Here is a 13,189-nt window from a genome sequence, read left to right on the forward strand (position 1 = left end):
GGGTTCTTTACCACTAGCAACACCGGGAAGCCCCAAAGCTCTTACACATGTACAAAGAGTCCTATACAGATATGCTCATTGTGGATTGTTTGTAATAGCAAAAAACTGCAAATATCCCAGACATTTGGCATGAAATACAATGAGACTGGGAAGAGAAAAGTCCAATGTGATATCTTCGTAATTTAACTTAAAAAGAGGAAACATTACCAAATATTAACATTGAGTAGTTCTACATCAATGGCTATCAAAGCGTATTTTGTCCCTAGACCAGCAGCATTTGGCATCACCTGTCTCGGGCTTTTACGACCCAGGCTCCCGCGGAAGGCGAGGAGGGCGAGGGCAGGGGGCGCGCAGGGGGCGGGGCTCGAGCGCGCGTCGGGCGAACGCGGGGAGGGGCGCATGTGCGCGTGCGCGCGGGGCGGCCAGGTTTCGGGACCGCTCTTTCGGCGCCGTCGTCCTTCTGCGCGTGCGCTCGCCCCTGCCGTCCGTTGTGGAGACCCCGTGCCCTAACTGCTTCCGCTGTGCTCAGGTCTCGGGTCGTCGTGGTCGGCCTTCTACCTCCGTGCTGTCCGTTTACGAGCTTTCCGCCCGGTTTGGGCGAAAACCCCCAATTTTCCTGTACGTCTCGTTTGTGCGCGCCCTCAGTCTCTCAGTTGTGTCCCACTCTTCGACCCCATGGATTCCTCTCTCCATGGGATTTCCCAGGCCGGGATGCTTAAATGGGTTGCCATTTCCTTCTCTAGGAGAGTTTCCCGACGCAGGGATCAAACCCGCATCTCCTGCGTCTCCTGCATTTAGAGGCGGATGGTCTACCACTGAACCACTTGGAAAGCCTTAAAAATTGATAATCTTTGCTGATACTTCAGAGAAGGCAATGGCACCCCACTCCAGTACTCTTGCCTGGAAAATCCCAGGGACGGGGGAGCCTGGTGGGCTGCCGTCTGTGGGGTCGCACAGAGTCGGACACGACTGAAGCGACTTAGCAGCAGCAGCAGAGAACTTTTAGTAAACTTTGTAAAACAGATTCTCGGGCCCCAACCTAGATCTCTGACTCCGACACTCTGGGGGTGGGACCCACCAAGCAGTGTTTTAACAAGCCCCACTTTCCTGCCGTTTTAGATGACAAGGGGTGGATGTTTATTGTCTCATTCTCTGCGATTTTTTATATTTTTAAAATTAAAACAATCTCAGACTTTTCTTTCATGCTTTTCCAAAGTCCTTTTAAGCTGTAAGTTTGAACTCCATAGCTAAAGACTTATTAAGTGTGTGTATTTCTTGCTGCCACCTAAGTTTCATGTATGAGGACAGAACTCTTAATATCAAGGGAAGAAGAGAAGAAAAATGGTCAAATATTATTAACTGTTATTCAGATGTGAATTGTCCAGTGTGTGTGTGCTAAGTCACTTCAGTCGTGTCCGCCTCTTTGTGACCTTATGGACTGTAGCCCTGCAGGTTCCTGTATCCTTGGGACTCTCCAGGCACAATTACTGAAGTGGGTTGCCATGCCCTTCTCGGGGGGGGGGGGGGGGGGTGCGGGGTGCGGGGGTCGTCTTCCCAACCCAGGGATCGAACCCGTGTCTCTTTCATCTCCTGTATTGGCAGGCAGGTTCTTTACCAGTAGCACCAAAACTTCAGTAAGTACATCACCCTAAAAAACTTTGAATTATCTGACCCTTCTTCCGTTATCATCAACAGCAAGTATCTATGAAGCATTGAGAACAGTGTCAGGTATTGATGCTTCCATAGGTATAGATATGAATCATGTCCTTAGGAAACAACTGTGTTGCAAATTTAGGATGTAAGTAGAAGGAATGAGGTTAAAAATAACTCGTCACCAGATTATGGCACGCTTAACTGCCACACAGAATTTCAAAGGACTTTGAAGGCAAGCTTTTTGGAGACAGCCTCAGTTGAGAAAGTGGAAGAAAATCTTTCAAGGGATGAAGTACGCCAAGGTCATTGTGGCATTCTGTGTCAAAGACCCTTGTAAGTGATTTTAGTTTATGTGGAGTGTACGGAATCAGAATCTGCAATTTTTTTGTCCTATAGATGGATGGATGGAACCATTAAAAGCTTTGAGTAGTGAGATCATTTTTGCGTGCAAAATAGTGTTCCAAGAAGAACACTATAAATTTGGCATAAGTGTCAAAGGTAGACTGAAGGCAAGAAAACAACAGCAGTGAGATGTCAGGGCTTTCAAAGGAGGTGAGGATTTAAATGGTGAAGCACAAGATATGATATGGGGTGAGGAAGAGTGCCCAGGGACGGGAGCATGTGAGAGTAATGCTAACAGAATGTATTAGTTTTTTATTGCTGCCGTGAAAAAACTACTGGAATTTCATGGCTTGAAACAACACAAATGTATTATCTTAGAGTTTTGGAGGTCTGAAATAGTTCTCAGCAGGCTGGCACTAAGTGTCAGCAGGGCTGTGTTTCTCTGCGGAGTCTTTAGAGAAGAAATCTATCCTCTTAACCTTTCCTGCTTCAGTGGGCTGCCTGCATCACTTGGCTTGTGGCCCCTTCCTCATCTTCAGAACCTGCAGCTGCATCTTAAAATCTCTAATTCTGACTTGCCTGCCTCAAATCCTCAAATCCTTATGACAGAAAGTGAGCTTTCTGTCATAGGATTCTTGTGATTACATTGTATGTGCTTAGTTGCTCAGTCGTGTCTGACTCTTTGTGACCCCATGGACTGTAGCCCGCCAGGCTCCTCTGTCCATGGGATTTCTCAGGCAAAAATACTGGAGTGGGTTGCCATTTCCTTCTCCAGGGGATTTTCCCGACCCAGGGATGGAACCTGAGTCTCCTGCTTTGGCAGGTGGTTTCTTTACCACTGCGCCATTGGGGAAGCCGTCTGATTACATTAGGATCACCCAGATTATTCAGGATAGTCTCCAGATATATAACTTAGTCATATCTGCCAAATCCCTTTTGTCATTTGAGGTCTCATAGTTGTAGGTTGCAGGGAGTAGGATGGGACATCCTTGTAGGTCTTTATTTTGCCTACCACATGGAACGTGGCCATCGTTTGCCGATTGCCTAGGATTTGGAAGAGAGGTGAAACAGCCTGGAGTGGTCAGGTCAACCTGTCAGTTTCATTGTGTCTGTATAAGAGGTGTGGGCAAGGGCACGGGAGTAGGATTCCCTTCCAAGTGTAACAGCCTGACTAGAACGTCAGCTCCATGAAGACCAGGTCTATATCTGTCTTGTTCACTACTGTGCCCTCTTCATTGTCTAAAACAGTGACTGGGACATTCACAGTGCTTATTGATTATCTGTTGAATGAAATATTTGTTGCTGAATGAATGACTGAGTTGGGAAAGCTTGGGGAAGAGCACTAGGGAGAGCCCTCCACTGGCTTCTGTCTGCATTAAGTTCCTGTTTTCTTGGTGAAGTTAGGTTTTCAGCTCAGGTTGTAGATGGTCTGGAATCACGTCATAATGATAGAGACATTTTGCTGGTGGGAGAGAGAGACAGCTAAGATTGTAGAGCCTTTTCCTTCTCTCTCTGCCTTTTAGCCTCCATGCCGAGCATCCCCTGGAACGAGGAATGGGGAGAAGCGTAGAAACTGATGTATGGCCTCAGTGAAGGTCAGGGCAGCTGCTGATGGAGGAAGAAGTTGTTCGCTGTGGCGATGATCACTTGTCCCTGCAGCGACCAGCTGTCACATTCCTCATTGTCACCCAGCCAGAATCAAGTCTTGCCCTTTGCATTCCTAAAAGAACACTTGACCCTGTGAGGACATGATACGCATTTATGCTGTGAAAAGTGCCGGTGAAATAGAAAACCGAGAAGCTTCTTGATGCTTTAAAAAATAGCACAAAGCATTGGTGTTTGAGAGCCCTGCAGGTAGCCAGTGGGTAAGCAGAAGCGATTGGGTTTCTGATATGGAAGCTAACATGTTTAGGGGCTTCGCCTCTCAGATATGAGGTCTGACAAATACTTTGAATAAAAGCTGTCCTTGTAAACTGACATTAAAAACCTTGTCTTGAAGAAAATTAACTGATTTGTTGAAAGGAGCAATAGATGGTAGAAAAAGGAAAGACTTCCTATTAACACGAGGAGGACATGGGGTACATGGTTTGCTGGGCTCTGTGAAATTTGGAGAATCAAAGTCTTCTGGCCTTTTCCTGTCTTAACGTCACCTTGGACAAACACTGTACCTTTTCTCAGATTTTTATCTGTTGTCTTTATCAGTGCTGTTTTAAAAATGTCATCCATCTAGGTATTGAGGCACATGTGAGTATTATATTTTCCTGGTCTAATAGTCTCTTGAAAGAACTTGCCTGTTTTTTTGAAAGAATATATTAATTATATTTAATTTATCATCCCTTAAATTAACCTGTCTATCTAAATCTATAAAATTATTAGTAAGAGAAATAATTCGTTACCACAAAGGATGGAAAATTCATCATTGGAAGTCCTTATTCCATGAAGTTGCCTAATGATTAATATCTTGTTGTAATGCTAAGGAAACAAAATTAAATATAGGAAAGAGTTGGTATTCATGGTGTACATGGTAGGTTTTAAAGCCTGTGAACAAGATTTCTGGTCAGTTTGCTAGACAGAACAAATGCAGAACACCACCCCACCCCATCCTTATTCTGCAAACAAGTGGAGGATAAAATTTCACCAAAAGCGATTTTTTAAAATATAAATTTATTTATTTTAATTGGAGGTTAATTACTTTACAATATCGTATTAGTTTTAAAGTCATCCAGTTTTATTGGTAGCACTGTATATTAGACCCCAGACTTTAAAGAGGCTCCCATCAGTTGTATTTAAGTGAATGTATCTGGCTGCAATCGTGGTGTTTTGACCTTAGACAAAAGCTTTTGTAAGCATTTAGTCATTGAGATTGGAGCCTTGAGAAATCTGTTAGCCAAGAACTAATGAGTGTAAAATAGGTACAGGATAATTGAATGATTCTGCTTTTTAAAAGTCAACATCCTTGTTCACTGTCATGGCAGGGGGGAAATGTGTTGAGAAGAGCAGAAAACCACATCAGACAAGAATGTGTTTCCCCTTCCTTGCTCTACTGTGTGAGAGAGGAATTTTGTTTCCATTTCTTAAAGCTAAGGGACTAGAATGAGCTAAGAAAAAAGGATAAACTGTCCACACAAAACTAAGGACTTTATTCCTCAAATATAATCATTTAGAGAATCATAGCTTTTTCCACTAATTAAATTGCAGAAGGAAGGAAAGAGTGGAACTTTGAGTAATAAAGAGGAAGCAAAAGTAAGTTGAAGGTCTTTATAAAACTGAGGTAATATGGAAACTAAGTTGGAACTAAATGGGTAAGTAAAATATGCTTTAAGCAGAAAGATGAGAAGGTTCTTAGGAGTCTTGGTAAGTGTTTTGTGGAAATGTAAGGCACATTTCCAGAGTTTAGCTCAGTCTTCTTAAGATGTAGTTTCTTTCAAACACCTTCTGATTTGAAATCAGGCTCAGTCTGTTAATTTCTTGTTTGATTTTTCAATAAAACTTCTTTCCCCCCAAATAAGTCTGTTGATGGTAAGATAATTTTCAAGTTCAGAAATTTCCAAAGAAGTTAGACAACATTCCTACATTAGGAATTATTTTTACCCTAATTGGTTCTCCTGTATTTTAAATTCTGTGACTGGGCCGTTTGTCCTGTTTCATTTGCAATAAAATAACATTTAGCCATTTGAAATATTATAGCTAAAACCAATGTAAAATGTTCATTTTGTCATATACTTTATTGAAATACAATATAAATTGTGTTTATTTTCTATCAAAAAGCCATGAAAATTTTTCACAATAGAAGTGATTGCCAATAAATTTCTTTCACAGAGCAGTATGAAATTCCAAAATAAAATATAGTTTGGGACTCAAGAAATTACAAACATTTGAACTCTTATGAGGAAAAAGAAATTACAAAATGCTAAGGAACTAGTTTAAATGCTGAGGGATTTGTTTTAACTTTGTAGCTATTGTTTTAATTTTATAGCTTATTGTTATTTTAAAGCACATGTAGAAATTCTTCATGCTTTGGTGAATTTATACCAAAAATTTCTGTCAGTGAAATTATCAATGTTCTCTTCTTATACCAGGTTGTTGGTGTAGCCCAGGCTATCAACAAGAAATCAGGAAATGGTGGGACATTCACTGAAAAAGATGAAAAGGTACCAAAACTTGTGCCTAGTATGACCTCAATTTAGGAAGATGCTTTCCCTTTAGAGTGTATAGACTTTTGGAATAAGCAATTGTCAAAACTGTTGATCCCAAAAGTAGTATGGTTTGAAAGGATCTGAAATGTTCAGAGGGGTCTCTTTCCTCTGGCTAAATCAGTACTGACCTGTGGCCTTCAGTCAACAGAACTCCCGCCCCCAGCCTGACCCCTGCCTTGCCACGCCCCCAACCCTGCCTCGCCACGCCCCCAAGCCTTCCTCAGGGCCCTGTGCATGCTGGGGCTATCCCGAGAGTGACGTGATATTTTAACTTTCCCATTTACTTTTCATCACTGCTATAAAGAAATTCAACATGAAGTTAAAAAAAAAAACAAAACCCTAAAGCACTGCTCCAAGTTCAGCACTCCAAGACTGCTAAAAATTGGAATTGCCTCCTGATGAAGCAAATTTCAGAATATTTTATAAGCTTTACACACAGACGATGGGGCGCCAAGGTGTGAATTCAGGCTGGATGATGTGAATTTAGCTTCAGAAAGAGTGGCAGTCAGCATTATTTTATTACCTTTCTCGTCCAACTCTGAACGGATAGTTTCCTTGCACCACATCGACGTGTTTTCCGTTTAAGGATGGAAGTCCTTAAACCAGTTTATAACTTCATTCTGTCAGTAGGTTTTATTATTTCTCTTCCTGGATATGTAATTATATGTATATCATGGAGCCCACTGAATTCTTGCTCTTTAAGCCCATTGCTATTTCTGTCCCTCCACTGAAAATTAGTAGGAACTTTTGGAAGACATTCCAATAAGAGAGTTATTTTTGTCTCCTGCTGTAGGCTGTATTGGCACTGGTATTGGTGCCCATGTCTTAATTGCTTTGGAACATAGCAAGTACCTTTTTAAATGTGTAGTAGTCATCTAGTCTCCTATTCTGTTAATGACCTCTGAGAATATTTGGTGGGAAACATGGTCCTAGATTGGCTGTTTATTCCATTATTCGTCTGTAATCCATTCAGGTAAACCCCTTTTGAAAGATTGTCATTCTTAGTTGGTATCATCTCTTGGCAGAATAAATTCATGATTGTGAATAAAATATGCCACTTCTTTTAATCAATAATTAGTGTAACTGTGAACACATCAACCTTGGTATAGTATTGTGAGGGTGATAGGCCCGTGTTTAAAAGAATATATTTAATATTTGCAATTTAGTATGGGACTGCTGTTGCCAGTATTCTCCTATCAAGTATGTGAGCTTTCAGTTTGCCCCAGTAATAAGGTATGGACTATTTTTATGGTCTTAGCTTAAATCCAAGTCTTAATATCATTTAGAGACTACACCAACTTTTGCATAAAGTGAATTTCAATATCAAATCATGTAAAGAGATCTCTGTCTCCTCTCTTTCTCCTTGCTTATTTTATAACTATTTTATGATGTTAGGCGACTTTATTAACGCTTGTCATCTACTGATTGTATCATTTAGCTAACACTTGCTTTGCATCAGTTTCTAATTTTATGCAGAATAAACACTCTTTATTTGATGCTGTTGGTTTTTTAATATTTATTTGAACTATAAATATTTTTGGATGCTGTTTGTGTTTCCAGCAATATAACAAGACAGGTTTATTGACAGTTCTTACTTGCCTGTTGTCTGTTTTCTAGGACTTTGCTGCTTACTTGGCATTTTGTGGAATTGTTCTTCATAATGCTCAACTCTATGAGACTTCACTGCTGGAGAACAAAAGAAATCAGGCAAGTCTGATTATAAAGAGAGAGTATAGAAATTCTTTTTAAGAAAATGGTTAAATTTTTATATATATATCACAGATTCAGTTTCTAAATATTTTAACGGTTTCTACTGTTTGTTCTAATAGATGTTTTTTCCATTTTGTATTTTTCTGTGAGCTATTGCTTTATCACTGTTAACAGATAAAGATTTACTAACTTTATACCACCCTTTGTCATCATGGTACCAGTATTATGATGTCACTGTTTTCAGTTATTGAATGAATTGTACTTGTAATATTAAGGATTTAGTTCTTATTTTATCACTTAGAGATGTCATCTCTTGATTCCCTGCTTTATAAGATAAGGATCTTAACATCCCTCATCTCTCCTTCCCAATTACTACTCCTTACCTCTGCTTTTCCTATCTGGACTTTTTCTTTTATGTTGCCCACACTGATAACATGTACACAGATGGTCTTCAATTTACACTGGTTATTTAGACTTACATTTTCAACTTTGTGATGGTGCAAAAGCTATTCACATTCAGTGGAAACCAAACTTCACGTTTTGAATACTGGTCTTTTCCTGGGATGGTGACACATACTCACGACTCTGGGCGGCGGCAGTAGCCAAAGCTCCTCGCAGCCACGCCATCATGAGGGTAAGCAACTTCAAACCATTCTGTTTCCCACACAGCCATTCCAGTTTTCACTTCTAGTACAGTATTCAGTGAATTCATTAGATATTCAATACTCTATTGTAAAATAGGCTTTGTGTTAGATGATTATGCTCAGCTGTGGGCGAATGTAAGTGTTCTGAGCATGTTTAAGGTAGGCTGGGCTAAGTTGTGATGTTCAGGTGGTTGGGTATATTAAACAGATTTTTGACTTGCAGTATGTTTAACTTACAATGGATTTATCAAGATGTGACTCCATCGTGAATTTAGGAAGAATTGTATTGTTCTACAACCATGATTAACTTTTCTAAAGCTTTGTCTGGATTAATTCCAAAGTTGCAATTTAAAATAAAGTATTTATAAGTACTGCGATATAAATATTGCTCATATTACCTTTGTTATATAATTTAGTTTTTCTTGTTGATTCTGAAATTTATTCCTTTTTTCTTGAACTGTTTGCACTGGTGTAGCCTCATGTTATTGCCCTACCCCCCCAAACTCTCCATTATTTAGGCATTCTCTGGAGTTCTTCTTTTTCATGTAGAATCTCCAGATTGAGGTTCTCTTCCTTTCTCCTTTCAAGCAAACCTATTTTTCCTCATGCCTGCTGTGCGGGGTTCACAGTAGGACTTCCCTCACTGCTTTCTTAGGAAGACTCCACTAGTTATCCACTGGATCCCAGGGCTCCTTCTTTCTCAGTTTACTCCCTTGTTCTGCTGTAGCACATTCTTAATTAACTACTTGCAACAGATATTGTGACGTGAGCGCCTTACATGTATAAAAGTATTTATTATAGCATCCTGCCAGTTTGGCTGGGTATAAAATTCTGCATTGAAAAACGTTTCTCAGAATTTAGAGATTATGCTTTGTCTTCTGCCAGCATTGATATTGTTCTGATTCCTGGAGCTCTTTTTTATCTATAAGCTTTTGGGATCGTTTCTTTGTCGTTGCTCTTGTAACTGAATTTCACAATATGGTTCTTGTTTTCATTCATCATGCTTGTACCTGGTCATTCCTTTCAGTCTGGAGATATAAGCCCTTAGCTTTATGTATTTCTTTTTCCTTATTTCTTTGATAATTCATCCCCCCACCCTTTAATGTCTCTTTCCATGGCTTCCAACTGCAGCATCTTCCCAACATCTCCCTGCTCCAGTCTCACCACTCATTAATCCAGGCTTCACTTTATGAAAATGAGGTGATCTTGTCCCTTCTCTACCGCAATCCGTCACAGTCCAAACTGCTTCAAAAGACAGACAGGGCTTTTGGGATTCTTTCTCTGTTTACCCTCTGCAATATCATCTGCTTAGTGTTCCCCTTTACACTCTCTATTCTTAAAAAGTTTGATCAAAACATACAATATGCCACTTTCTCTCAATGCAGTTCTTTTTGACTGTGATATTTTCCTTCCTAACTTCAACAACTATTCTTCAATAACTATTCTAACCTCAATAATTATTCCTAACTGAATAATTCCTGCTCATCTTTCAGACGTCTCCTGGCATAGTATTGCTTTCAGTAAATCTTAAATAATAACCCTTTTTCTCCCCTCCATGCACAGATACTCCGGTGAGACTAGATGAAATTCTCTGGAGTTAAAGGAAAGAGAAATTATCAGGAAAAACATGAAAGAAACTCTGAAAATTTTGTTTATTTAGGGAAACATTTCTTCTGTGAAAATGTTGGCAATGTTGGTAAATGTTGATCTCAGAAGTTTGGATCAACAAAAACAATAGTGTGTTTTATGTATCAGACACTGCTCAATGTTAACTTATTTAGTCTTCACAACAGCCCCATAATTTTGGTACTGTTATTCTGATTTTCAAGAAACTAGATCACAAAGCCCACAGGAGGAGAAACCAGAATTAAAAACTCTTAACTCTTGGCTCTGACTTCAGAGTCTGATCGTAACCACAGTACTAATTGTACTAACAATCAATAGGGATGTTTTCTTTTTAAACTTGGTTGTAATTTGTTAGATTATATATAAACCACTTACAACCCATCTAAGTCATTGTATTGCTTTAATAATTACTAAATCAGAGCTCTTAATCTTTTTGTCTAGGTGCTGCTTGACCTTGCTAGCTTAATTTTTGAAGAACAACAATCATTAGAAGTAATTCTAAAGAAAATAGCTGCCACTATTATCTCTTTCATGCAGGTGCAGAAATGCACCATTTTCATAGTGGATGAAGATTGCTCCGTGAGTACAGAGTATGACTTTTTTATTTTTAGAAAGACAGAAGCTTACGGTCCTTAAGGCATTGCTTTTAAACCTCATCTTGGCCTCAGAACTCTCTCTCAAGTCCAACTGAACATGGTTGTTTATCTAAAGCTGATTAAAGAATGAGTTGTTTGGTTGAAAAGGGGTGGAGATGAGGTTGGAGGATGCCCCGGCGCACCCTCACCTTGTTGACCCTCCGCTGAGCAGTCACCGTGGGAATGTCAGTGTGCTGCTTCCATCAAGGCTGCACTATGCTTCGTCATTACAGTGTGCAGACCTTTCTTGCCCAGGAATAGTGGTGCCCTCTTGCTGTAAGCAGGTAGACCTGTTCCTCTTGTTTATTCTGAGCGGAACAGGATTGTGTGGAAATCATAAGGCATGGCCCAGTGGAGGTAGTGCTGTTAAAGTTACCTGTTAGTCCCAAATTCTTCACCCACCAGGGAAAGTTGCTCAATTATTCTAAGCTGTAGATTTCAAGCCATTGATTTGCATGTAAAGAAGTAAGATCTGTGTGGAAAGATGGAGTGTTCTCATAGAGTGCTGGTTACTTACAGGCCAGCTGACTTTGCTGTTAGCATCAGCACCTTTAGCCTAAGGCCGTTTTATTTTATGCAGTTTCTTTTCCTTCTTAACTGATGAATCACTGCTTTTGGTATATTTCTTTTTGATGTAGTTGTTTTCTTTTTCCTTTAGACCCTGAGAACATGCTCTTCGTTGGTGGGTTAGGAAAGAAAATAGGGATTCTTACTTGCATAAAGTAAATTACAATCTGTATAGGATATTGGAATTGATTGTGGAGGGGGGGTGGGTGGAGAAATGGGCTACAGTCCATAGGATTGCAAAGAGTCAGACATGACTGAAGTGACTTAGCGTGCATGCATGGGGGGGGAAATAATAGTTTTTCTATTATTTTATTGAAAAAATTATTATTTTTTATAAACAAAATATATTTTATTTGTAAAATATTATTTTACTTATAAAAAGATTTTTAATACTTATATTTTAAATTTTTAATTATTTTATTAGGAAGACAGGACTGTGTGCTCTAGTGTTATCTGAATCATTGTGTTTGTGTGTGTATAACTCTCATTAATAGGAGATCAAATGAGAATTCACTGTGCTGTAAGATAATCAGTATTCTCATGGGAATTATTTAAAATATTTTCAATCAATTATAAATTCCTTAATATAGAGATAATTACAAGATTGTAGCTATCCTTCTAAAGTTCAGGTCTGAATTTAATGCAGTGTGTCAGTTCACCATTTTTGCTCTGTGACTGCTCTTTGTCATTTAATTTTTGAAAGTTATACACAAGGGCACTCCTTTTTTAGACCATTTAAATATCACTTTATTTAACATTCAGCTTATCCTTCTACCAGTTAACAGCCATCATGGCAGCAACTGACTGGTATCAGAGTTGCTTTAAAGTATAGCTCAGCAGTATGCCGATTAATCTGTTTTGCTCACTTTTTAAAGACTTAATTTGTTGGGGGTAGCAATTAAGTGACTTGATGTTCATTTATACTGTAATTATTTTTTGATAAAAAACATTTCAACTCATGAGCAAAGATCTAAATGGGAACAAGAAAAAAATGTACTCATTTCTTCTGTTCCCACATTAAACTGATATCATTGTTTTATTTGTTTCCTTCCAATTTTTTATTCAGTTAGAGTATGGGTGCAAATATGTATGCTGCTTTTCAATTTAACTTCAAAAGTATGTCTCTTTGTTGCTAAAATCTTCATAATTTAATAATCTCATAAATATTATTGAATTGTGTCTTTTTTTTTCCCCAAAAAAAAGACCCAAGAATAGCAGTGAATGTGTGCATAAAAGCTAAAACTTGAGGATTTTTAATAAATACAGAGAAAATCTGAAGGTAACATGTTCATTTACAGCTGGTAGAAAAGCAAAAACAAATAGTACTCAAATAAGTATTTTTGTAGGTCAGTATCAGAAACAATAAGAGCATGGTTCTCAGTAATGGGAAGTAGGTTTGAGAGTGTCGTGAAGTAAGTACTTGGGTCAGTTTTGTCTGAGAAAGTGGGGTCTCAGTTCCACAGACTTGTATGTCTGTGTCTAGATAGTTTTCAGTGTATTCTTAAACATATTTCTCAGTATGTGTTGTTGCTCTGTTTCCAGGATTCTTTTTCTAGTGTGTTTCACATGGAGTGTGAGGAATTAGAAAAATCGTCAGATACTTTAACACGGTAAGGACTTACGGCCTCTCTGTTGTTTTCACATGTACATAATACTGGTTACATAGCTATTTCACGACCTGTTTAAGACACAGAAGCTGTAGTTGCTTTTTTCCTCCTACAAGTAACTTCATTTGTGAAAATACTTTACTATTTGACGTTATAGTTCCAGGTTTTTTCCACTGCAGTTGTCCTGTTGGAGAATTCTTTCACAGAGC

At 38.9% G+C, this 13,189-nt stretch overlaps 1 protein-coding gene across 1 annotated transcript in view; it reads left to right on the forward strand.

Annotated features, from left to right (window-relative positions):
• The window catches only part of PDE5A (phosphodiesterase 5A), a 142,776-nt gene that overhangs the window by 56,182 nt on the left and 73,405 nt on the right, over window positions 1-13,189 (forward strand). The window contains exons 4-7 of the mRNA XM_052641838.1: window positions 6,075-6,146; window positions 7,809-7,898; window positions 10,613-10,750; window positions 12,916-12,983. Coding sequence (XP_052497798.1) covers window positions 6,075-6,146; window positions 7,809-7,898; window positions 10,613-10,750; window positions 12,916-12,983 — 368 coding nt within the window. The remainder of the gene's footprint in view (window positions 1-6,074; window positions 6,147-7,808; window positions 7,899-10,612; window positions 10,751-12,915; window positions 12,984-13,189) is intronic.

The sequence above is a fragment of the Budorcas taxicolor genome, chromosome 6 (genome assembly GCF_023091745.1).
Source record: "Budorcas taxicolor isolate Tak-1 chromosome 6, Takin1.1, whole genome shotgun sequence".
Lineage (NCBI taxonomy): Eukaryota > Metazoa > Chordata > Mammalia > Artiodactyla > Bovidae > Budorcas > Budorcas taxicolor.